Source organism: Periplaneta americana, chromosome 5 (assembly GCF_040183065.1).
Source record: "Periplaneta americana isolate PAMFEO1 chromosome 5, P.americana_PAMFEO1_priV1, whole genome shotgun sequence".
Taxonomy (NCBI): Eukaryota; Metazoa; Arthropoda; class Insecta; order Blattodea; family Blattidae; genus Periplaneta; species Periplaneta americana.
Window position 1 is genome coordinate 51,664,161 of NC_091121.1, and position 24,554 is coordinate 51,688,714.

Genomic DNA, 24,554 nt, shown 5'->3' on the forward strand with positions numbered 1-24,554 from the left:
TATTGATCGCAGCCCCATGTTTATCTGCGATATTGAATCTGTCTCCCCTCAGTCACTCAGCAATTGTCCGAGAGATGGCATCATCGCGGCAGGGGCGTCCAGTCTGCAACAAACTTCTCAGCGATGAATACTTTTTTTCTCTCCATCGGCTGTCTTTTTGTGCGCAGTATAAACCTACCCTTGTTTATTTCCTAACCAATTTACATACATAGAGTGAACCGTAGGTAATATCATTAATTTCAAGGGTTATTCTTTGAGATATTTCAAACAAAAAAGTTTAATACCATTTTCCTTGAGTTTGCTTCCTTTTCGAGAAAAAAAAATATACTGTATATGAAACATTTCACAGCGTATTTTGGGAAAGCCATTGAATTAATTTTCAATTTGCTCGGTCAATTTAAGAGAGCAGTGTATTATGATAATAAATGATCGAAAGTATTATAGTTTTGTCCTTCAAGTGTGCAGAAATTTGATGTGAACAAATGTAACTTTTCGTTCTGAAAAGGAATTTTAAAATGTTACATTTCTTCGGATCAAATTTCTGCACATTTAAAGGACAAAACTGATTTTTTTTTCAATAATTTATTATCATAATACGCTGCTCACTTAAATTGACTGAACATATTGGGAATGAAATCAATAGCTTTCCCAAAACACGGTACGAAATATTTCATATAAAATAATTTTTATCTCGAAAAGGAAGCAAAAAACAAACTAAATTGTATTCAATTATTTTGTTTGAAATATCTCAAAGAATAACCCCCTGAAATTAATGACATTACCTACAGTTCACTCTATATACATGTACGTACGTAACTTACGTAGGCCCTACGTACAGTCTTAGAAAAAAGTATTGTCGCACAGAAAGGAGGTAGTGCACATGATCAGACATACAAAAAAACTTTTTTCTAAGACTGTATGTATGTATGTATGTATGTATGTATGTATGTATGTATGTATGTATGTATGTATGTATGTATGTATGTATGTATGTATGTATGTATGTACTCGCTACCGAGTGATGTAAGGGGTTGTTGGACAATAACTTCACTTAGGTCAAAATTACATAAATTCTCACTTAACAAATTAATTGCTGATTAATATTTATTACATATAATGAAATTAACATCTGTCCATTCTTATTATTATCATTAATTTCTCTAAATAGATTTACAAAATCTCTAATGGCAATTACATTAATATTCTCATTATAGAAATATATATATATATATATATATATATATATATATATATATACATTTTTTTTCTCCCTGTAACATAGTTCTAGTAAGCTTATATTACATTAATTTTCATCATTTTACTAGCTATCTCAAATCTCAAATTAAATTATAATTGATTGAATTAAATTAGCTCATAAATTAAATTACTACCACAGTCTAGTATATACAGTCACGAAGCTCAGTACGTAGTAAATATGCATCCATAGATAGTTACTAACCACTAGGATCGCTACTATCGCCTCATCGCAGACAATGCGAAATAGTACCTGCACAGTCTGTTGTTCCTAGTACCCTCATAAACTCAAGCTTCGTGACTGGTTATACTAGACTGTGTTACTACTTTACCTTATAGGTTTATCTAAATTTAAATAAATATGTAGACTACTAGTCGTTAAAACTTAACTGAAGAATATTGCTGGAGAACCTTTTAAGTGTAGTGTAAATATTCGTAATTTAAGTATGTATTGTATTGATTAAGGCTGGTTGAGTGGAAGAAAAGGCCTTATGGCCTTAACTCTGCCAGCGAAAATAAAACATTATTATTATTATTATTATTATTATTATTATTATTATTATTATTACTATGTATGTATGTATGTATGTAGTTCGTCTGCCGCGTGGCTTGCATGTACCAGTTCTCACCTAAAGTAAACGAGTATGTTCTGTTTTGTTGTATACTTATTGTTCTTGCTGTTGTAGTTTAATTGTGTTAAGTCTGTTTGTTTCATTGTTGTTATTGTTCTATTACCTGTATGTATTTTATAATTTTGTTTTCGCGGCATGACATTTGTTTAGTTTCGAAACACACCGACAGATAGAGCGCGCATCAAGTACCGTAAGAGTGAAACGTACGGTAACATTGCTCTCAGAATGCATCATCTGTCGATCACAAAGTAATTTTAATCCAAGTGTTAATTAGTTAAACGTGCTATGAACCTTTAACTATAAACTATTTTTGTCTGAATACAAGTTTTTTTTCATTAAAGTACTTGGAAAAAAGTTTAAAAATTTAAATCATACTTTTCATTCCGTAGCCTTCCTACAGTGAGGTGTGAAATAATGATACTTCTCACTTCATCCTGGCCAATCAAGTCTTCTAATATTTTATTTTTGTGATGTGGATTCTCTGTCTTGCTGGCGATGTGCCTATCCCCGTGAGTAACATTCTCTAAAATAGAAAATTACTACCGCGGCTTTCCTTGAAAGGTAGTAGCATGGAACCTCAGCTTAAACACGTAATGTGAAAAGCCTTCCAGTATCCCTCAGTGCCTTGCAACCTACAGAGTCTCATTTCAGTCTCGGCTTATCAATATCGCCTATAAAACCCTGACAAAAGCCACATAAGATACATTCTTATGGACAAAAATCTACGCTTGATAAACATACTACGAAGGACAATTCTGTGGAAAAAATAATTCAGTCAGTTTAGAGTCGAATATACGGTACCATATTTTATCGCATGGACACCCCTCGCGTAATTCTCCTTCCCCATTATTGTTTATTAAAAATAATGAACTTAAATTAAATATTGCATATTTCCCTTCCCTCAAAGGACATTGGAATTCCTTTCAACCAGTTTATGGTGAAACGTTTCCTACAGCATTTGTTTCGCATCCCGTAAATTTTCGAGCGTAAAGACTCAGGATCAACGATCTCCTAACAATAGATCTAACTGATCCGTCTAAGTTGTGCTATTACCAGGTTTCGGCCTAGGGACACAGAGTAACCAGTATGAGGTTTAGAGTACACGGAGTATAAATGACGTCATGACCCGTGTGGAGGGGTGACTGCAACAGCACAGGGGGGTCCGTAATGTACATTACCGTTATGTGCAGGTCTATTGCTGCTTGGCTGCGGTACGTGTAACAGGCTTCGGCGTAGGGACACCTGATTGAAGGTTACAACTCACGTTAATACTTTAATGGTATACATTTATTGTCTATACTAGGAGTGTACTGTATATACTGCATCTGTACAGGATGAAATATATTTTGTGCCGAACTCTGACGGATGTTTACATGTTGAGGCACTAAGTAACGGCGCGCTTCATCTCCCACGCCACTCGACCAACACAACAGTATCGTCCGTGCGTTCTGAACTTCATGCGTTTCTGTGCCCAGGACCGAAGCCTGGCTATTATCTATCCAAGCAAAGAACCATACTAATGTATCATTACGAACGTAGTAAACAAAAAATCAAGTACACATTATTGTTTAGGTATATTAAGCTTCTTTTAAACTAGTATAATGGTTCATTACTGTACATAACACTGATTTGAATTGACATAATATCTGTAAAAACGTTAGTTATACTGAAATATTTACGGACCTATATTTTATAGCGTATCTTGGCTTTGCCTTTCAACCAATCGCAGATCAGTCAGTCACGTCATATTGTTTTTATCTACTACGGTTCTTGGCTTGGATAGATATTATCTCTTTCTATCTTTGTTCCTCTTTTTAACTGCATTACAAGTAAATTACTGTTAGAAGCCGCCTATACCAACGATGTGTTAGTAATGAAAGAATGGGGCTGATCACCGAGGATAACATGATTGTGGAACAGTGAAAATAAGCACTACGATGTGTTATCTGTATCAGATATGTGTGAAAACAGTGATTTTTTTTTAACTCTAATAGCATTTATCAGTGCAAAAAAACAGTGATGGTATTAATGAAAGTGATGACAACGGAATGTAGGTTCGGGAGGAGAAGAAAACATGAAGATCTTTGTTTGTGAATCAACAATGTTTATTCAACTGTTTTAAAGGAACTTACAGACCGATTATTTAAACCTGACAGCTCAGCGACGCGAAAGAGGGGAAGTATAGGAGTAGTGGGGAGAGTTCCGGAGGAGAGATAGGAGCGAGCCGTCAGTAAAGAAATGCAGTACAGCTTAACTGTACTGGAAACACAACGCTCTACCGCATGCGAAACATTCGATCGCTCTGAATGCAAGCGACTGACTAACCTGAACACCCCTTGGCGAAACTTAATGGACTCGCCTGACTCAGGCACACATTGTCGGCGACTGTCAGGACTAATCGTACTGTAGGTAGCCTATGTAAAATATTTTTATTTGAAATAGGTAGGCCTAGGCCTATATTTCTTAATTTACCGGTAGTAATTTAATATAGTCTTTTTGTCTTATATATTTATTTATGCATGTCTTGTTTACCTCTTACTTTTTTCCGCCAAATAAAAGAATTCGAGACTTGGAGCCAACATGCACAATGAAATTAAATTAAAAGTTATATTTACAATAAGGGGTTAGGTACAGCTTACAGCAGTAAAATTTTGGAAATATTCAACTTTTTTCCCCTCCATTACTGTATCTTGTATAATAATGAAAATTAGTATGTCTAAAGTACTATCCTTCTCCTATAGGAAAAAAAAATATTTTTACGATTAAAAAAATATATTTATATTTCTTTTTCATAATTCAAAATGGTGGCAGTTCACTGTGCAGTGATGAAGCGTTTTCCTCATAACTCATAAACTTGTTAACTTTATCATGTTCTCTCTCTTTTATTTTATTGCTGAAACTCATGTTTACAATATCATGCTCTTTCAACTACATTCTTTAATAAACAATTTTTTTTATTTTATGTTAGAAGGAAATACTGAACCTCTTGCTTCAGAGTTTGATATTTGAAGATTCTTTATGCAACAATAATGCCTTCCACTAAATTCCTCGGTAATTCCTGTACACTTTATTTTCATCATTAAAATGTACAAAACGGAAAAGGAGAAAATACATTAACTGACTTTTGTACTTCCTATAGTGCGAAAAGTCAGGAAAATAACAAGAAGAGCTACTGACCTGACGGTGCCAACCTCCTTGAATCTATTTGCAAGCTGCAGACTATCTCGACTTGGAAATCAGATCATCTATCGTACAGTAGTTTTTCAACAAGCTAATCCCACACAAACACCCTTAAACCACGGAATTCCAAATATTCTGTCCACCCCATTCTGACCTTTGAACCTGACAGGCCTGAAGGCATTTTTTTGTCGTTTGAGAGGAGTGGCACCAAACACTTCAACCATCTGTTGAACTCTACACCCACGTACGGAAAAAAAAAATCCAGAATTCTTTAGCGCTATTCTTAACCTCACAGCTTCGTGGAAGAAACGAACCATCATTGAGTGTTTCGAAACATTTCAATGGAACTTTGTAATATATTTTGATATAGAGACACGTCGTTATATAAAATGCCGGAGCGTCCAATTTCTTTACTGTATATCGGGGTTGAAATCCTAAAGAACTAAAATGAAATTTATGATGTGAGGGCAAGTTTTCTCTCCGTCATTATTTCAGAATTTATGTGTAATCATATTCTTCTTCTTCGTCTTCTTCTTCTTCTTCTTCATTTCACGGGTTAGGCGATTCCCACCATCTCTTCCTAGGTCTTCCCACATCTCTTAGTCCTCTTGGTTTATATTGATATGCTATCTTGGGCAATCTTGCTTCTTCCATCCTCTGAACATGCTGTTCCCAACCGACGCGGTGTTGTCGAATTTTATCATTTACTTCATATATTTCCAATTCTCTTCTAATTTATTCATTTCTTATGTGGTCTAATTTTGTGCTTCCTTTGGTCCTTCTTAGAATGTTCATTTATACACTTTGTATTCTACTTAAACTGCTCTTATTTGTTACCCAGGACTCGCTACCATATAGAAGCACCGGTACCGCCGTTTTTTTTTTGTAAAATTTCAATGTTTTATCCTTCCTTGTTTTCTGTCTTAATGTTCTATGAATGGTGCCACATATCATTTGGAATTTTGTTAATTTTTTATCAGTATCATTTCCTGTTTCATGTAATCATATTCATTATTCATTGTGAATTGTTTGAGTAATCATATTCATTATTCATAATTACCACTGAAACTGTACCAAACCCTAGACGAAGAACATTGTGTCATCTAATCTTTGTCGGTGGTGTAGCGGTTACCAGGTTTGCCATTGAATTCGAGGTTCTCTGGCTCAAAACTCATGTACTGCGTTTTTTAAGAAAGTAACAAAGATTCTTAATATGATTGTCTTATAAAGTGACTGAAGTCGATCTCCTTCATAGTAGAATTACAGTATGTAATAGAACCTGTCGCTTATCAAGAGAGCTCCAGACAAATTTTATCAGATCTCTGCTTTGCCACATTCAGATCGATAGTGTACCTACACAGATGTCTCTGGCGAAGAAAATACAGGGCATAAGAACGGGAAAAACAAGTCAATAAGTCATAGCCTGCAGTGTACCCGAAAGACTGAATAGCGGAAGAGGTCCTCGAACTAAATAAAATAGTGTCCCGAAAGTGATCCATAATTTTTCATTACAGTATAGCCTACATTTTGTGCACTCCGAGATAATTCAGTTTCTCATGTTGTAATAATCTTGAAAGTTTCACATAGTAAAATTAAACAAATATAAAAACTTAAATGGAACATTATGTGGATCTGGAGAAGGTGGAGCATGTGAAATGGATAGAGTAATAAACGAAGCTGTGTTGGAAAGAGTAGATGAAGAAAGAATAATGCTGAAACTGATCAAGAAGAGGAAAAGGAATTGGCTGGCTCACTGTTGAGAAGAAACTACCTACTGAAGGATGCACTGGAAGGAATGGTGAACGGGAGAAAAGTTCGTGGCAGAAGAAGATATCAGATGATAGACGGTCCATTAAGATATGTGGATCATATGTGGAGACTAAGAGGAAGACAGAAAATAGGAAAGACTGGAGAATGCTGGGTTTCCAGTGAAGGACCTGCCATTGAGCAGAACATTATGAAAAAATTAATGAATGGAACATTAAGAAGAAAATCAAAGAGATCAAGCTAGAAAGACAAGCAATTTTAAATTTTACAATATGATGTCTATACCAACATTACTTTATGGAAGTAAATAAACTATACCTACAGAGCAGAAGCAGCCGAAATGCGTTCCTAAGAATTGTAAGAGGCTGTAGCTCTTGCTGGATCAAATTCCAAATAGTACTTAAATAAGAAATGACCTCAATGTAAAGCGTATTACATATATAAACTAACTCGATACAGAACTTTTTGTATAAACTACATGAAGAGGACCCAATCCCAAACAAGCACTACATTATCGCTTCAGGCCGCCAAGACAGAGGACGACCAAGGAAGAGATGGCAAGAAAATGTGAAACCGGAACAGACTTGATAATCTGAACCCTGGAAGGGAGATGATGATGATGATGATGATGATGATGATGGTGATGATGATGATGATGATGTTTAATCAACTGTCCGAAGACAGGTCTGAACCTCACAAGTGATACCAACAAGACCGCTTATAAGGCATCTAGACCAGGAAATAATGGGGTAAGATGGCCAGTTACTTACCCCGTCCATTACATACATCGCCAATTAGCTACATATTGCATTAATCAGACTTCAGAAGTATACAAACAATTGTTCTTCCTCTGATACGTACCGTCAAATGAGATGTACTGTCTGATAATAGATACTCTTCAAGGAACGACCACTTATATAAATTGATGGAAAGAAGACAGAGGACGGACACTGGAAAGTTTTCTTTTCTCAATCGTACTATCAAGGACTGGAATGCTTTACCTGCAGACTTACTAAAGGCTTTACCAATAACCAAAAATGTCTTTAAAAATAGGCTTAAGAACTTTAGTAATAGAAGGTAGTATATTATACACACTAGTTAAAGGGTGTAATTGATATCTTGTTATTTGAAGTGTTCTATCAGTGAGGAAGTGTGTTATGTCAGTGAAGTGTGTAGTGTCAGTGAAGTCTATTGTGTAAGTGAAGTGTGTTGGTGTCAGTGAAGTGGCTGTGCAAAGTATTCGAACAGTGAAATGGTTAGAAGTGTTAGTGAAATAAGGTAGAATCAGTGCAGTGAGTGAGTTGACAGCGAAATAAGTGTAGTGCCGAAAAGTACTTGTGCAGATATGAACCTGTCAGACTCGTGGGTCTTAGTTCGAGCTTAGGGTTAAGATGCAAATTAGATTTACTTTAAATGTTATTTTAAGTGACCATGCTTCATTTTAATTTAAGATGCTCCTTGTTATTATTATTATTATTATTATTATTATTATTATTATTATTATTATTATTATTAACTGTTTTTATTAGTTATGTTTATTATTAATTGTCATTATTGAGTGTAATTAGTTACCACTGCCATCGGGTATATACCCATTTGCAGTGTGAATAAATACACATACATAGTGCCACAGTCTAGTATATACAGTCACGAAGCTTGAGTTGTTGAGGGTGCTAGGAATAATAGACTGTGCAGGTACTATTTCGTATTGTCTGTGATGAGGCGATAGTAACGATCCTAATGGTTAGCAACTATCTATGCTTGCATATTTACTACGTATTGAGCTTCGTGACTGTATATACTAGACTGTGATACTACGTTAACGACTTCTGCAATTGAGTGCCGCATGTGAAGAGTTACAAATACCGACCTTAGATGGTTCTACCTGAAATTCTGCCCATGAAAATGTTACGGTACACAATACGAATAATCATTCAAATGCAGCGACGCGCGACGTTTAGACACAAATTTGACTGTGTGTGGAATCGAATTCCGCTTAGAGGATGGATATTAATAATATTATTTCCCGTATTTCTTTAGATGGAGGCTAACTCTACGTGTCGAGTGTCTCGCCGTATTCGTTTAGAATGTCTGGGGAGATGAATGAGTTACAAAAAGGTTTCATTTTATTTTAAGATGAGGACCCAAGCCCGTTCCACAAGTCTCGCAGGCTGTCACATTGTTGCGTAGCATCGTGAATACGTAGCTACAACCCCGAAGGCGAGGGCGGTCGATGTCGTAGGACTTCAAGAAAAGGGAGGGAAAAGGAGAATTGAGTTACCGACCCATGACAAGACTAGCCGATCAACACGCGCAAGTCCTCCTCTCTTTGAATCAGCGAGCGCGAGCGGGTTAAGACAACAGGTTGACTCTGCTAACAGAGAGTTTGAGGCTGACTGCTAATTTTCCTTTTATCATCATCATCATTATCATCATCTCATCATCATCATTAAGTAGCCTAACTTATATGGACCTTTTAAGTTCTAAAGAGATCGGGTAAAACACACTGAAGTACCTAGTAAAAAAACCCGTTAAATGGATGTTGCAAAATGCATTCCAAAATAACAACATAATAAAAAAAATGATAGTGATAGTGATGTTTAATATGGCGCGTCAGCCCCCGTGACTATTTGCGTCCATTTTCTAAAGTCATTTAAAGAAAATATAATTTAATACTAGCATATAGTCATTGTTCCTGCAGTAATTCCTATGTGACTTATTTATCGTTTTTCAGATTTTTGCTCTGTTAAATAACTTGAATAGTGATACAACAAAATAATAAAATCTCCTATATGTAATTATATTTCTTTCTTCCGAAAATGTAAGAATTCACAATCTCCTATGTACCACTGCCATAGAATGAATAAATGTGTTTTTCTTGCAACTAATATTAAATTAACACTCCTTAAAATAAATCATTACAGCACACGGTATTATTTACATGTAATTTTATACCGAAAAATGTTAAATTAACTTAAATCTTAATAGAACAAGCGAAGGTCAGATTACGTCCATTCCTTACCTTCCCCTCCCACTCTATTGTATTCAAATTACAGGCACACGACACTCGGCTGCGTTGCAGGATTTATTTTAACGATTTTCGCAATTAATCAATTTTAATTCATGACTAAACGGTTTGATATGCAAAAAAAAAAAGATAAGGTATTAACTGTTGAGATTATTTTTACATATCTGGTTGTATAGTAATCAGTCATTTCTCTCGGACCGTTATCGCAATAGAGCGCTGCAAACATTGGGCAAAGCTATTTTTTTCCCCTGCTTAACGATGCTTAATCGAAGGAAAAGTGTAATAAAAATTTTGTTGTATTTAACATGTAGAATCACCTCTTAAATTTTCGCGTATCGGTCCCCTTTCACCTTGTACAGGGACATCATTTTATTTTTACTTCAATTTTTATTGTACCTGAGTTTTTGAATGTACTTCACTCCCACCCCTTCTACTAATGAAGTTCAACCGTCCTCCACACAGATTCAAGACGGCATATACATAGTAGCTTTACGGTCATAGTAAACAGTACGTTCCAAAAATATGTTCGCGTTTTCCAGTGACGAAAGAGCTTTCAATATTACATCATTTTCCATTTGCCTACGTCGCATCCCGGTTTCCCCCCAAATGCTTCTATCCGCCTCTCTGTAAATGCTAGTGGCTGGGCTGTCTTAGCTCTTTTCTGAGAACATTAATTTCTGTTAGGAATTGGACGTCTACGTAATATTATACCCATACAATTGTTTAAAATAATTTAAATAAAAGGCGCTCGTTAAGTAGTTAACTGTCACCTGATTTCCTCCCTTTCTATGACGCTGCGACGTAACCACTTGGACGGACAGTAGATAGCATGTCTGAGTAATTTTACCTTTTCGGATCGGGCAGAAGTGAAGATTGAATTTACAGTACGTAAGGTCTCTTTTATAGAGTAGGCACAGAATTATTTCAACATGAGTTACTGATACGAAGTACGAACCTGGTAATTGGAATTACGTACAATAGTCTATTGTGCGATAATATGCACGTTAGAACTGAAGCCTGTATCGAAATGAACGACCACCATTTTCTAAATTGTGTTTAAATATCCATATTATGATTATTTTTCAATTTAACTTCATTCTCTATAGTGTACTCTAATGTGCTGTAGATAGTATAATATACACTGTATAATGAATACGTCCGCATCGAAAGCTCAGTTCGTAAGTAAAAACACTTACTGTTAATACTGTACTGTATTTTTATTAAACAAAAACCTAATGAAAATTAGCAAACTCAAAATCACGGTATTTCCTAGTTTACATAAATAGATTAACTACTTTTCTTACCTCCTATACCTAGTAAAGTGATTTGTTTGTATATTACGCCAGTATCATCGAACTCCAGTCGTGGAAAGAGGTAGCAAACGGTGTTTCCGGTTCTTAATCGTTGATCCAAAGGTATAGCCAGGTTAAGATTAGAAATGTTAGTAAAAATAAAATGATGTCCCTGTATATGTGCTATGTTTTACTAATGGGTACTCGTCAGTCACGCATATGAATACAGTTGTGCAGACCAATTTACCGACACGGGCTTGCCCAACACAAGTCATAAATCGGGGGTACATCGGGAATCGAATCTGGGTTCACAAGATTTTAAGTCCAATGCTCTAGCCACTAGGCCATTGCATTAAATATGAATGCAGGTTAAAAACATTGTCACACTAAATAAGGTACACAAATTCCTTACCAACGAGGTAATTCCTTCCTTAATCATAAAAGTGAACAATTAACAGGCCCAAAACAATGATTAAAAAGAACCGTGAAATAACAAAACAAAATACTAGGCGTAAAATATCTGGCAATCTTAAAACCATTAGTAAAATATTCGGCTGTAAAAGGTCTGAATAATAAAGAGTGTAGTTTAGGCAAAACAACAAGGAACTGAAATATTCTTCAGATGTTTAAGATCTAGAGAACAAATGATAACGGGCCAATAGTAGACTATTGCATGTAAATGCCGAGGCGATATTTTCGAAAATGTGATAAAAACATGTTCCATTATCAACAGCACACGGCAAGTATCAAATTCCGGTAAAGGTTGACCACGTAAAGAAGGCCAATCCAGGGGTAAGTAAAACTTCTTCGCGTCGATACCAGTTCAGTTTTGTTTTGGATTGTTTCTGTAAGACAGGGCTGCAAGCCAGGACGATTTGATGCATAGCTTATATAGCTGGGAGAAATATTTAAGAAATTATATTTATTTTTATTTATTTTTTTATTTTATTTAACTAATTAGCTAGCGAGTACAAATTAAAATTATAAAACAAAAATATTTCTAGCCACTACCGTAAGAGCCAGGCTCGCGTACGGGGTGGTCTTAGCCAAAGAATTGTCTGCACAAGCGGAAAATAAATTACGAATCATAAACAATACTGTCCGCATTCGCTCATCACGATGAATTGAAAGCACCGACATTGCCCAAAAAATGCTCTCAATTGCGCACTAATAGGTAAAATGAATGTTGGGAGACCAAAGAATAGATCACTAGACGGTATGACGATATAAACCTTGAAGAGGGAACAGGCCACTAGACCTAATCCTTGTGATTGAAGAAGAAGCAATAATATTACGAGGGAATGAGAAAAAAAAATTGAACTTAATTATCGTGCTTCGTTAGAGCCGACTCTGTACTGGTGGTTGAGCCTGTTCCATGACAAGGAGCCGCTACAATGGATATGAGAGAGTTCAGCCAGCACAAATCAAATTAAACGCAACGCCGGCCTAATTGCGTCTCTGTTCAAACAGCTGAATCTCAAACCACAATACGGCCACCTGGCTGCTGTCTGCCTCTGACAGTAAACTTTATTTTGTATCTATTAGCGTTCATTTAGCCAAGTTTCAATGCGACGCAGAGATATAACTTTCTGTTATCAGGATGGAAAGAAGTAAAGAGAGTAAGGAAGTAAGAACGAAAGGATGAAGAGGGAAGAGAAAGACGAAGAAACAGGCAGAGAGCAAGAAGGAAAGAAGAGACAAGGAAAACAGAAAGGAACGTGGACAAGAACTATAGAAACAAGAAGTGAAAAGTGAAAATAAATGAAAAAAGATTAAGTAAATACGTAAAAAAGTAAAGGATTACACGAACATCGGAATCATGACGCGGAAGAAAAAAGAAATAAATCCGCACATGAGAGATAAGTAAAAAAGAAATAAATTCGCACACGAGAGATAAGTAAAAAAGAAATAAATCCGCACACGAGAGATGAGTAAAAAAGAAAAAAATCCGCACACGAGAGATAAGTAAAAAATAACTCAGCAAACGAGAGATAAGTAAAAAAGAAATAAATCCGCGCACGAGAGATAAGTAAAAAAGAAACAAATCAGCACACGAGAGATAAGTAAAAAAGAAATAAATCTCCACACGAGAGATAAGTAAAAAAAGAAACAAATCCGCACACGAGAGATAAGTAAAAAAGAAATGAATCAGCACACGAGAGGTAGTAAAAAAGAAATCAATCCGCACACGAGAGATAAGTAAAAAAGAAATAAATCCGCACACGAGAGATGAGTAAAAAAGAAATAAATCCGCACACGAGAGATAAGTAAAAAAGAAATAAATCCGCACACGAGAGGTAAGTAAAAAAGAAATAAACCCGCACACGACAGATAAATAAAAAAGAAATAAATCCGCACATAAGAGATAAGTAAAAAAGAAATAAATCCGCACACGAGAGATAAGTAAAAAATAACTCAGCAAACGAGAGATAAGTAAAAAAGAAATAAATCCGCGACCGAGAGATAAGTAAAAAAGAAACAAATCAGCACACGAGAGATAAGTAAAAAAGAAATAAATCTCCACACGAGAGATAAGTAAAAAAAGAAACAAATCCGCACACGAGAGATAAGTAAAAAAGAAATGAATCAGCACACGAGAGGTAGTAAAAAAGAAATCAATCCGCACACGAGAGATAAGTAAAAAAGAAATAAATCCGCACACGAGAGATGAGTAAAAAAGAAATCAATCCGCACACGAGAGATAAGTAAAAAAGAAATAAATCCGCACACGAGAGATGAGTAAAAAAGAAATAAATCCGCACACGAGAGATAAGTAAAAAAAAATAAATCTCCACACGAGAGATAAGTTAAAAAGAAACAAATCAGCACACGAGAGATAAGTAAAAAAGAAATAAATCTCCACACGAGAGATAAGTAAAAAAAGAAACAAATCCGCACACGAGAGATAAGTAAAAAAGAAATGAATCAGCACACGAGAGGTAGTAAAAAAGAAATCAATCCGCACACGAGAGATAAGTAAAAAAGAAATAAATCCGCACACGAGAGATGAGTAAAAAAGAAATAAATCCGCACACGAGAGATAGGTAAAAATGAAATAAATCCGCACACGAGAGATAAGTAAAAAAGAAATAAATCCCCACACAAGAGATAAGTAAAAAAGAAATAAATTCGCACAAGAGAGATAAGTAAAAAAAGCATCATAATAAATTTTTAATTAATTATAAGAATGAAAGAAAGAGAAACAAAATGGAGAGTGACTTGTTGATTTTCCGGCCCACATACAGTGGCAGGCAGCGCGCTAATTGCACGACAAACCTCGATGTGTATCAAGCGTCACTCATGCACTGATTTCTAGTCAATCTGGCCATCCCATCTTTACAGCTCTGAGTGGATTCCACTGTTGTGTCTATTGTGGACAACGTCGGTAGTGGTACCCAACCTCTTTTGACTGGCGATACAGTTTACTAAACGCCCACGATATCGCGACACACTTATTTGTTCTTTATAATAATAGTAATAGTAATAATAATAATAATAATAATAATAATAATAATAATAATAATAATAATAACCAGTGCTTTTCCTTTGGATAAAAAGGTGGTGGAACTCTGTGTCGAATATTTTATAACGGACGGGGAATTATTGTTCACTGCACGGGAATTGTATCGTTTTTAACCTCCTTTTCATCCAACTAAGACTTTGAAGGTCTAAGCAAAATTCAAAGAAAAATCGTATTAAAACATAATTATTCACACATACGTCGGTTGCATGACGAAAAATGCAACAAAAAGGTGCTGGAACACCGTTCCAGCGCGTTTCGCCAGAAAAAAAGCATTGATAACTTCATGTAGTGTCGGACATCCAGTGTTGCAGATAGATCGATGTTAACACACAATCGAAAATTCTAAGAAACAAGCAGCAACTTGAGTGGCATTAGAAAAAAACAAAGATATGTGTCAAAAAAACCCAACTTATATATACTGGAAGTCCGATAAAAGATTTTTATTATCGTTTATGAAAACTCGCCTATTTAAATTAATGTAAAGTCTGAGCTTGGTGGGTTACACAAAGTTTCTCTATACGTGGCCTTATGGTTGACAGGTCAACATGTAAATCATCTTCAAGATGCAGTTGTCTATTCATTTGTTTAGACTTCACTATTTTCTTGGTAGAAAATGCTTATTCACATAAGTATGACGTTGAAAACGCAGTTCTAAATGTCTTTTTAGTTTATTCGGCACCATCAACGGATATGATAAAACTTTTCCGCATATAGGCTAAGACACTCGGGATTTTGTTTTTATTCATCTCCACGACATATAAAATCATACTGCAAGTATTCATCACTATATTTACGAAACGCGGTACATTTTCGTGAACCCTGAAGGGAATTTTAGCTCACATTATTTGAATTAGCACTGCTGTCATCTAACCCAGAACTTGATTCAGATTGTTTTTTTTTTCGATTTAAAAATTTGTCCATGATAAGATCTAAATAAACCACTTTTGATAAAACAGTCGCACTATCACCCGCAAATCTTAATCAATTATAACACTTACAAAACACTTAAACACTCGAATACTTACACTGCACTTATTTATTTACAAAACTTTTTGTTGCACTAACCACTTTCAATATACACAATAAACACAAACAGACTACAGGTAAATGGTAAAACAACATAGAAGATGGTCTAACACAATACGTAATAGTATATTGCGATACAAGGTTGGAAAGTGCTTTTTACAAAATCGAGGAAAAGCTTGAAAAAACGAGCAGAGCGAGTTTTTCCATTTCCGAGATATTGTAATGTACTTCACAAACATGTATTGCACGATCATATTTTTAAAATTGCAAATACAATATAATTTGAATTGAAAATTTAGAGCAATATTATTCCAAAACCAACGTAAAACTGCACTGTAATAGTAACTAGGTAACAATAAGTGCACTGTATTGGGTCTATTTCAGTATAATTTTATGTTATGAAGAATGGTTTCTCTAGCAACAAGTTTCTGTGTGGGAATTCTAACCTTCACGGCCTAATTAATAATAAATAATTTTCAATTACTAGTTTTCTTATTCTAATATTCTAAGTTGTTTTCTTAATATTTTAATTGTAAGAGGAGTGCCCTCAAAAGCAGCTGCACGTAGTTGGTTCCAGTCTATTAGAGTCCTATTTAAAAACGAAAACTTTCCTATATCGGTCCTCTATTTCCTACTTTTACTTTTGTGCCCTTGGGTGCTACCCTAGATCATATATGTAACAGATATGTCGGGCTTATAGGCTTTGAGGTTAACAACTTTTGTCAGGTTTACTACGCTGCCATCTAGTTGTTACGTAAGGAGTCACGTCATAATTCCCATTTGAATTGCATTAGCGACTGTGCTGCCATCGCGTGTCCGTTTACGGCGGACGGGTGGCGATCCTGGCGGTTGTTCTCTTCAGGGTGCTGCCGATTTTAACGTAGCGAGGAGTTATCTGTTACATATATGATCTAGGGTGCTACGTAGGTTATTCAATCCCCTATGTCCCTCCACGCTCTTATCTCATAGTATATATCTTAAATAGTGCACAGAACCTCGATTCTTTCTGACTAACCGCTATAGAGAACCCTCCCAGTTATGCACGGACTTTTACGCAGCATGTTCCTTGCCACATTTCATTAATTTTGCCGCTCTTTTTGTACTCTTTCAAGACAATTCATAGTCACCGGCGTAGCTCAGTCGGCTGAGGCCCTTTCCTGCCGATCCGGAGTTGCGCTCGCGCGTAGGTTCGATTCCCGCTTGGGCTGATTACCTGGTTGGGTTTTTCCCAAGATTTTCCCCAACCGAAGACTATCAACATAACTTTTGGCCTAACTCATGTAATAAAAAAGGACAACATACAAAACTATACCAAATTTCTAGGACTTTTTATAGACTCCAGTTTAACATGGGAAAAACATATCGAATATATATATACACACACACAAAATTATCAAGAGTTATTTATTTATTAAAGAAATTAGTGATTTGCGTTTCTCAAAATTATTTAAGATGTGCCTACTTTTCGTTCTTTCAGTCGATAATTAGGTATGCCTTAATTTTCTGGGGAAATGGTAGCAAAATTGGGAGTGTCTTGATTTTGCAAGAGAAAGCCATTATAATTCTTTGTCAATCAAACTATCTTGAACATTGTCGACCTCTTTTCAAACAATCACAGATATTAATTGTCATGAATATATATATATATATATATATATATATATATATATATATATATATATATACGACCTAGTCCTTTACATTCGACAAAATATAGACAATTACTCATTAGTAGCCAATATATATGATCGTGAAATTAGAAATAGTGAACAAATTAATATTTCATACTATAGATTACGTAAAACTAGTACAAATTTTTCTGTCATGGGGATGAAATTATATAATAAGCTTCCCAGTCAATATTATAAGTAACCAACCAATAGTTCCAAAACTAGACTTTATAATTGGCTTTTAATTAATCCTTTCTATTCTGTAGATGAGTTTCTTAATATGAATTAATACGAAATTGTTTTTAATAAATAAAGTTATTTATATTTAGTTACAAATATTACATTAAGAGTGAAGTGTTTTCATTAATTTGTAGAGTTTCAAAAGTTTTGTGTTTTCATTCTGATTAAACTTTACTGCTTTCAATTATATGTGTATTTTCAAATGTTTTCCCCCCCTTCTGTATTGTGACGAAGCCTATCACTGTATGTTTAATGGCTTAATAAATTGAATTGAATCCTCGGCCTCATCTCGCCAAATACCATCTCGCTATCACCAATTTCATCGACGCTAAATAACCCAGTAGTTGATACAGCGTCGTTAAATAAACAACTAAAAAAAGGACAATTGGATCCCAGCATGAAATGCAGAAAAGAAGAACAAAATAATAATATTCAAACATGAAATTGTCTCGATTTGCACTTTGTGTCTCCCTGTAGCCACAGTTTACTTTCCAGCTAGTACACTAATTGACTGCCTACTTTACATGTTTTCACAACCTAGATCATGACAAGGTGTTGCTGGCTGGCGGAAGGAAGTAGCAAAGGGTTAATGAACGCAGGACGTGCACTGTTAAACGAGTGATATTGGATTTATCGCGGGATCTAGCAGGGGAATGTAAACATGATAAGACAGAGGTTACATTCCTCTGTGTTGCCGCCGCTGCCGGTCCACTCGAGATAACAGCTCGCAAATACGCAACTATCGGAGCACTTGCGATAATCATGGAATAGTGGAATTTGACATTTCAACACAAATATACTTGAGAAATTCTCTGTACATGATGTAAATGCTGTGGCAATGAGTCTTAACTAGCTGTCGATCGATCTGTTAACTTACTTACTAGCTTGCTAATCAGCAGAATGCATCCAGACAATAGGCCTGCCGTACATAAGCAATACACATATATACTATAGGTAAATTTATGCTTAAGCTACTGAGTATTTATTATAGCTTATAATTTCCTTTAAAAATGTTATTAAAACGAGTGTACGCTTGGAAACAGGTTTCGCTTATTACGGCACCTTTCCAAAAGTGATATGGGCAAGTAACAGCCTTCTTAGCAGTGATTCAGCGAATCAGCTTTCGGTAATAAAATCTTGCGACTTAGTTACAGATGTAATTTATTGGCTTCTCTTATAACAAGCACTGTAACTGTCGACCATGCAAATTTTACATCTCTTTAAAAGCCCCGAAGATCCCGTAAAGATCTCTAACGGTCACCAGACAGTAGAAACCGTTCCTGTATGCTGGCGGGTTTCGCCATACGGGCGTCCTCTGGTTAGTCAGCTATCCAGGATTCCTTGTGAGAGTAGGACAACGACACTGAATGCATACATGCTGTCATATACATTCCCACAGAGTCGACATCCTCTCTTTTGTAAGATGTAAGCCTTGTGTGGGCTATTATTAGCCCCACTACCCCGTAAGTCTCTGCCTAAGGGTTGTGTGGCTATTAATAGTAATAGCTCCACTGCCACCCCAAGTTTCTGTCAGGTCTGGCCGTGCATCTCGCTGGAATTAGCCACAGCAGTGCAGTCGGTCTAAACTAAACGTATTATATACAAATTAAGCTTTTTTGAACTACAAGGCTCATTGAGGAGCGATTATTATTATTATCATTATTATTAATCAAATATAAATGACACTCGGGAGGAAATTCAACTCAGAATAAATATGGGAAATGCGTGTTATTATTCGGTTGAGAAGATTTTGTCATCCAGTCTGCTGTCAAAAAATCTTGAAGTTAGAATTTATAAAACAGTTATATTACCGGTTGTTCTGTATGGTTGTGAAACTTGGACTCTTACTTTGAGAGAGGAACAGAGATTAAGGGTGTTTGAGAATAAGTTTCTTAGGAAAATATTTGGGGCTAAGAGGGATGAAGTTACATGAGAATGGAGAAAGTTACACAACGCAGAACTTCACGCATTGTATTCTTCACCTGACATAATTAGGAACATTACATACAGACGTTTGAAATGGGCAGGGCATGTAGCACGTATGGGCGAATCCAGAAATGCATATAGAGTGTTAGTTGGGAGGCCGGAGGGAAAAAGACCTTTAGGGAGGCCGAGATGTAGGTAGATGGGAAGATAATATTAAAATGTATTTGAGGGAGGTGGGATATGACGATAGAGAGTGGATTAATCTTGCACAGAATAGGGACCGATGGCGGGCTTATGTGAGGGCGGCAATGAACCTTCGGGTTCCTTAAAAGCCATTTGTAAGTAAGTGTTATTATTATTATTATTATTATTATTATTATTATTATTATTATTATTACTACTACTACTATTGAGTTATCTTTGGTTGGCTTATGTCAGAATTGTGAACCTACACCACACACTGACAAGAAGCAGTACTTTTTGATACAAGGCCATAGTAAGACTTAATAACACGAGTTTGAGTGAAGAGAAGGTAGCTAAATTTACTTCCTTACTAAGAATCGAACCTGGAACCTAATAATTTATAGTTAGAAATATTACCCCTTCTAGACAGCCGTTTTTGTTGATCCAATGACTACCAGACTTGCCATTATATTCAATGTTCATGATTTCAAACCCGGCCAAGAGTGTATGATATGTAAAAAGAGATTAGAATTCTCGGAATTACTTTTATTGGAAGGAAAGTGAAATTATTTGTTCAAATATTTCAACACCTCCGTTGCATAATGTGCAGGTGCACTATCTTGCTGGAATAAGGTATCGTCACAGTCTACTATATACAGTCACGAAGCTTGAGTTTTGAGGGTGCTAGAAACAATAGACTGTGCCGGTACTATTTTGCATTGCCTGTAATGAGGCGATATTAGCGAACCTAGTGGTGAGCAACTACCTAATGTTTGCATATTTATTACGTATTGAGCTTCGTGACTGTATATACTAGACGGTAGTATCGTCTTGAATTTCCTCATCGTTCTCTCGGGAATAAATCACCATTGTCATAGTTATTGAATTGTTTTTGATTAGCTTTTATCTATGATTATTTAATTCATGGCTCCTTATTCTCCATAGTAATAAATTAATATTTATGTCTGTTAAGTATACATACATTGTAATTTTATTGTGTATTGTTTATATTGTGTATACCACTGCCACCGGGTGCTTGCCCACTTGCAGTGTAAATGCATACATACATACATACATACATACATACATACATACATACATACATACATACATACATACATACATACATACATAAATACATTGGGATCATAGATTTGACGCAATTTTCACAAGTTTATATAACATGACAAATTTTAAAGTCATGATTTTATACGTTTTGAGACCCGAAGAATCCAAATATAAGTACACGGTGACATTTAAAGTAAATGAATCGTGAATTGCAGAAGACCCACAAGCCACAACTTTTCTCAAATTCGGTTTCTCTTACGGATGTGATATTTATAAACAGGCTTTTCAAGTGGTGTAGAAATTCCACACGTCTAGTGTTCAGTGTATAGACGCGGAATTAAAAAATGGGCCGAATCTTGGTAGCAGTCCTCCTCTATGTAGACAAGCTTCGTAAGACTGTCCGCAAGTAGCATACATTTATGTGTTTACTGCACATGCGCAATGCGTCGTAGGCTATCTGGAACTTCGTAAAATTGGTGGCTTAAAATTTGTTTCTGAGTCTGTACATTTCACAGCGGCAGTAAGTTACAGTGAATTGCAGGTAATTGCAGGAACACCACATATCCAGGGCATATGAAATTTTTAGAAATTAAAAATTATTTAAATTTGCTTTTCTTTGCTTTTTCTTGGTTTAAATATATATTTAAACTTCTTTATAAGACAAAAAATTGCTCTTCTCCATCTTCTTCCTCTAAAAATTGTTTTAAATAACTAAAATGATTGCTACTAGTCACGAATTGCAGAAACCCCACATGTCCAGGAAATTCTGATTTTTTTTTTCGAGAAAATAGGGTACTAGGGAAAAAATAAATTTCATATATGCAAAAACCTAGAACTTACTTACTTACTGGCTTTTAAGGAACCCGGAGGTTCATTACCGCCCTCACATAAGCCCGCCATTGGTCCCTATCCTGAGCAAGATTAATCCATTCTCTATCATCATATCCCACCTCCCTCAAATCCATTTTAATATTATCTTCTCATCTACGTCTCGGCCTCCCTAAAGGTCTTTTTCCCTCCGGCCTCCCAACTAACATTCTATATGCATTTCTGGATTCGTCCGTACGTGCTACATGCCCTGCCCATCTCAAACGTCTGGATTTAATGTTCCTAATTATGTCAAGTGAAGAATACTCGTACAATGCGTGCAGTTCTGTATTGTGTAACTTTCTCCATTCTCCTGTCACTTCATCCCTCTTAGCCCCAAATATTTTCCTAAGCACCTTATTCTCAAACACCCTTAACCTATGTTCCTCTCTCAAATTGAGAGTCCAAGTTTCACAACAATAAAGAACAACCGGTAATATAACTGTTTTATAAATTCCAACTTTCAGATTTTTTGACCGGATGATAACAGCTTATCAACCGAATAATAACAGGCATTTCCCATATTTATTCTGTGTTTAATTTCCTCCCGAGATAAAACTTGATAAAAAAATACTAACTTCAAAATCGCTTTTGAAGATAAACAGTATTTGTGCCTCTTGAAAAATTTGCTCAAATGGACACGTGGGGTTTCTGCAATTCACGGTTCAAACTGACTACTTGGTAATCTCTCTATACATGTTCAAAATATTCCTCCTTCTTCTTCCTCTTTAACTTTTGTCTATGCTTCTGTGTAGTTTTTCATCCAGAACTGAATTGTGGTACTGCCCCTAAAATTAAAAATCACTGCCCAAAGCCGAAATTCTGATGACGATGATGACAGAGGATGTAACTAGCTCCGGTAGAGGGGAGAGAAATTTGCTTCTCGCCGGAGGGGTGTTGGTCGGCCTGTCGTGAGTCACCTCGTAGGTGGCGCGCACAGCAGCAGTGTGCTGCGAGGCGGCGTCGAGGAAGCTCAGTGTCTCAGTGCGTGTGGGTGCGTGCGGTGCGTGTGTAGTGTCATGCGGATTGCCTAGTGCAGGACGACATCTCGCCATGGGATGCGTGCAGTCCTACTTCAGAAAGGGTTCGTATGACGTTTATCAAGGTAGGCCGGCCCTCGTGGTCGCGGATACCCACGCTTTCTGTGTTTTGTTTTGGCTTTATAGAGTGCACCAATCCTCCCTTGTATCGAGATAGTGAAGGGTGTGTTTATCGACTACTAACGCTGTGCTTAAAGTCACCGAACTGATAATTATATTTTTATATTTTTGAGCATAACTTTTTTCCTTTACTGTCCCTTATCCCTTTTCCCAGGTTGGGTTGCGTAAGGGTGTGTATTTACGAATGCTAAATTGACTACTCTGGCAGCTTAAACTTAGAGCTAGGGACAGCATTTTTTGGCGAAATAAAATGGGTGGTTTCGGTGTTAAACTTACCACTATTTCGGTGAATATTTCGTGAAAAGTTGACAATTTGGTAGGTATTTCGTGAAATAAGTTGTCAATGATATGTCTTATGTTATGTTTAATATAAATTTTTTTGTTATTTTTTTCTTTTTTCTTACACATATCACAGTAGCATCACCAAAATATAAACTATTTCTAAGAAAGATTTGTACTTTGTCCATACTTTGTGCGAAACGCCCCACTGTCCACAGTAGAGGTAGTAAACCAATCTGCCTGAAAACAATTCACACCAAATTTACCGTGGTCCTCTATTAGTGCTCCCAAAAACCTCTTCGCATCAAAATAATATAGAAATCGATCTTACTTCGATATCCAAAGAGATAATAAAAATGGGTGTACACAATATAGCCTACATAGAGAAAATACGGACATATTGGCCTAACCAAGTCATTGACAAATTAACTGAAAAGTCACACACAAGGTTTTTTTTTAACAATATTGAATAAAGTTTGGTGCATATTTCGTAGTTTTTGCAATAGACGAGGTATATTTCGTGGTTATTGACATATTTCGCAGAATTGTCCAAATTTGGCGTTACGTCGCGTGTTTGTTTTGCTTGAATACATTATTTCTGGTATCTAGAAGGGTAAGTGTAACAAATAAAGTAATTGTGGAAAAATTGGCGCGTATTACTATTTCCAAAAGATAGGGTCTCTAGTTAGAGCTTACTTTTTCCGAATAGAGTTTAATTTCTGATAATATGCTGAAAGTGATTCCAGCCCTCCCCTAGGGGCGAGGCTGTGAAGGGCGTGTTTAACAAGGTTACAAGGACTACTACCACTGTACTTGAAGTCGTCGAACTAATAATTATTTTGCGATTTTTCTGAAGATAACTTTAGTCACGCATATTAATTTTCATTTTAGCCTTCTTTCCGGTTTGAAGTGCCTAAGGATGTGCCTATCAACCATATAACTATTATAGCTACTTAAAGTTAGTAAAGCAAAAACTTCTTTATTTCGGGTATAATTTTATTTTTGAGAATATTCGATTCCTCCTTGGGATCGAAATTGACAAGGATGTGCTGAATAACGCCATACCGACCACTAACACTACTTAAAATGAATTGACTGATAATTTTATTATATTTGCTCTGAGTATTTGTTTTTCCTTACTGGACTTGATTCGATCCCCCCCTCTTTTGTATGCGGTGCGTAAGTGTGTGTAATTATCAAGTGCTATTGACAACTGTGATTGCTTAAATTTGGTGAGATAGAACCTTCTTTTCCGTGTCAGTCTAGAAACGCACTGAACGCGATTCCAATCTTCATGGTTGTAGGATGTGTTACCATTAACACTAGTAAATCAGTAAGCTGAGAATTTTATATTGTGATTTTTAAGAGTGATCCGATTGGAGAGTTAACTTCTTCCGATTTAGACCATTCTTTCCTGATCTCAGGTGAGAGAGTCCGTATATTTGTCGATGTTATATTG

The 24,554-nt window shown here is 36.0% G+C and overlaps 1 protein-coding gene across 1 annotated transcript in view; it reads left to right on the forward strand.

Moving 5' to 3' along the window:
* The window catches only part of LOC138700411 (microtubule-associated protein futsch-like), a 275,099-nt gene that overhangs the window by 28,713 nt on the left and 221,832 nt on the right, over positions 1–24,554 (forward strand). Inside the window, exons 2-3 of the mRNA XM_069827029.1 lie at positions 11,887–11,945; positions 22,584–22,761. Of these exons, the coding sequence (XP_069683130.1) occupies positions 11,887–11,945; positions 22,584–22,761 (237 nt within the window). The remainder of the gene's footprint in view (positions 1–11,886; positions 11,946–22,583; positions 22,762–24,554) is intronic.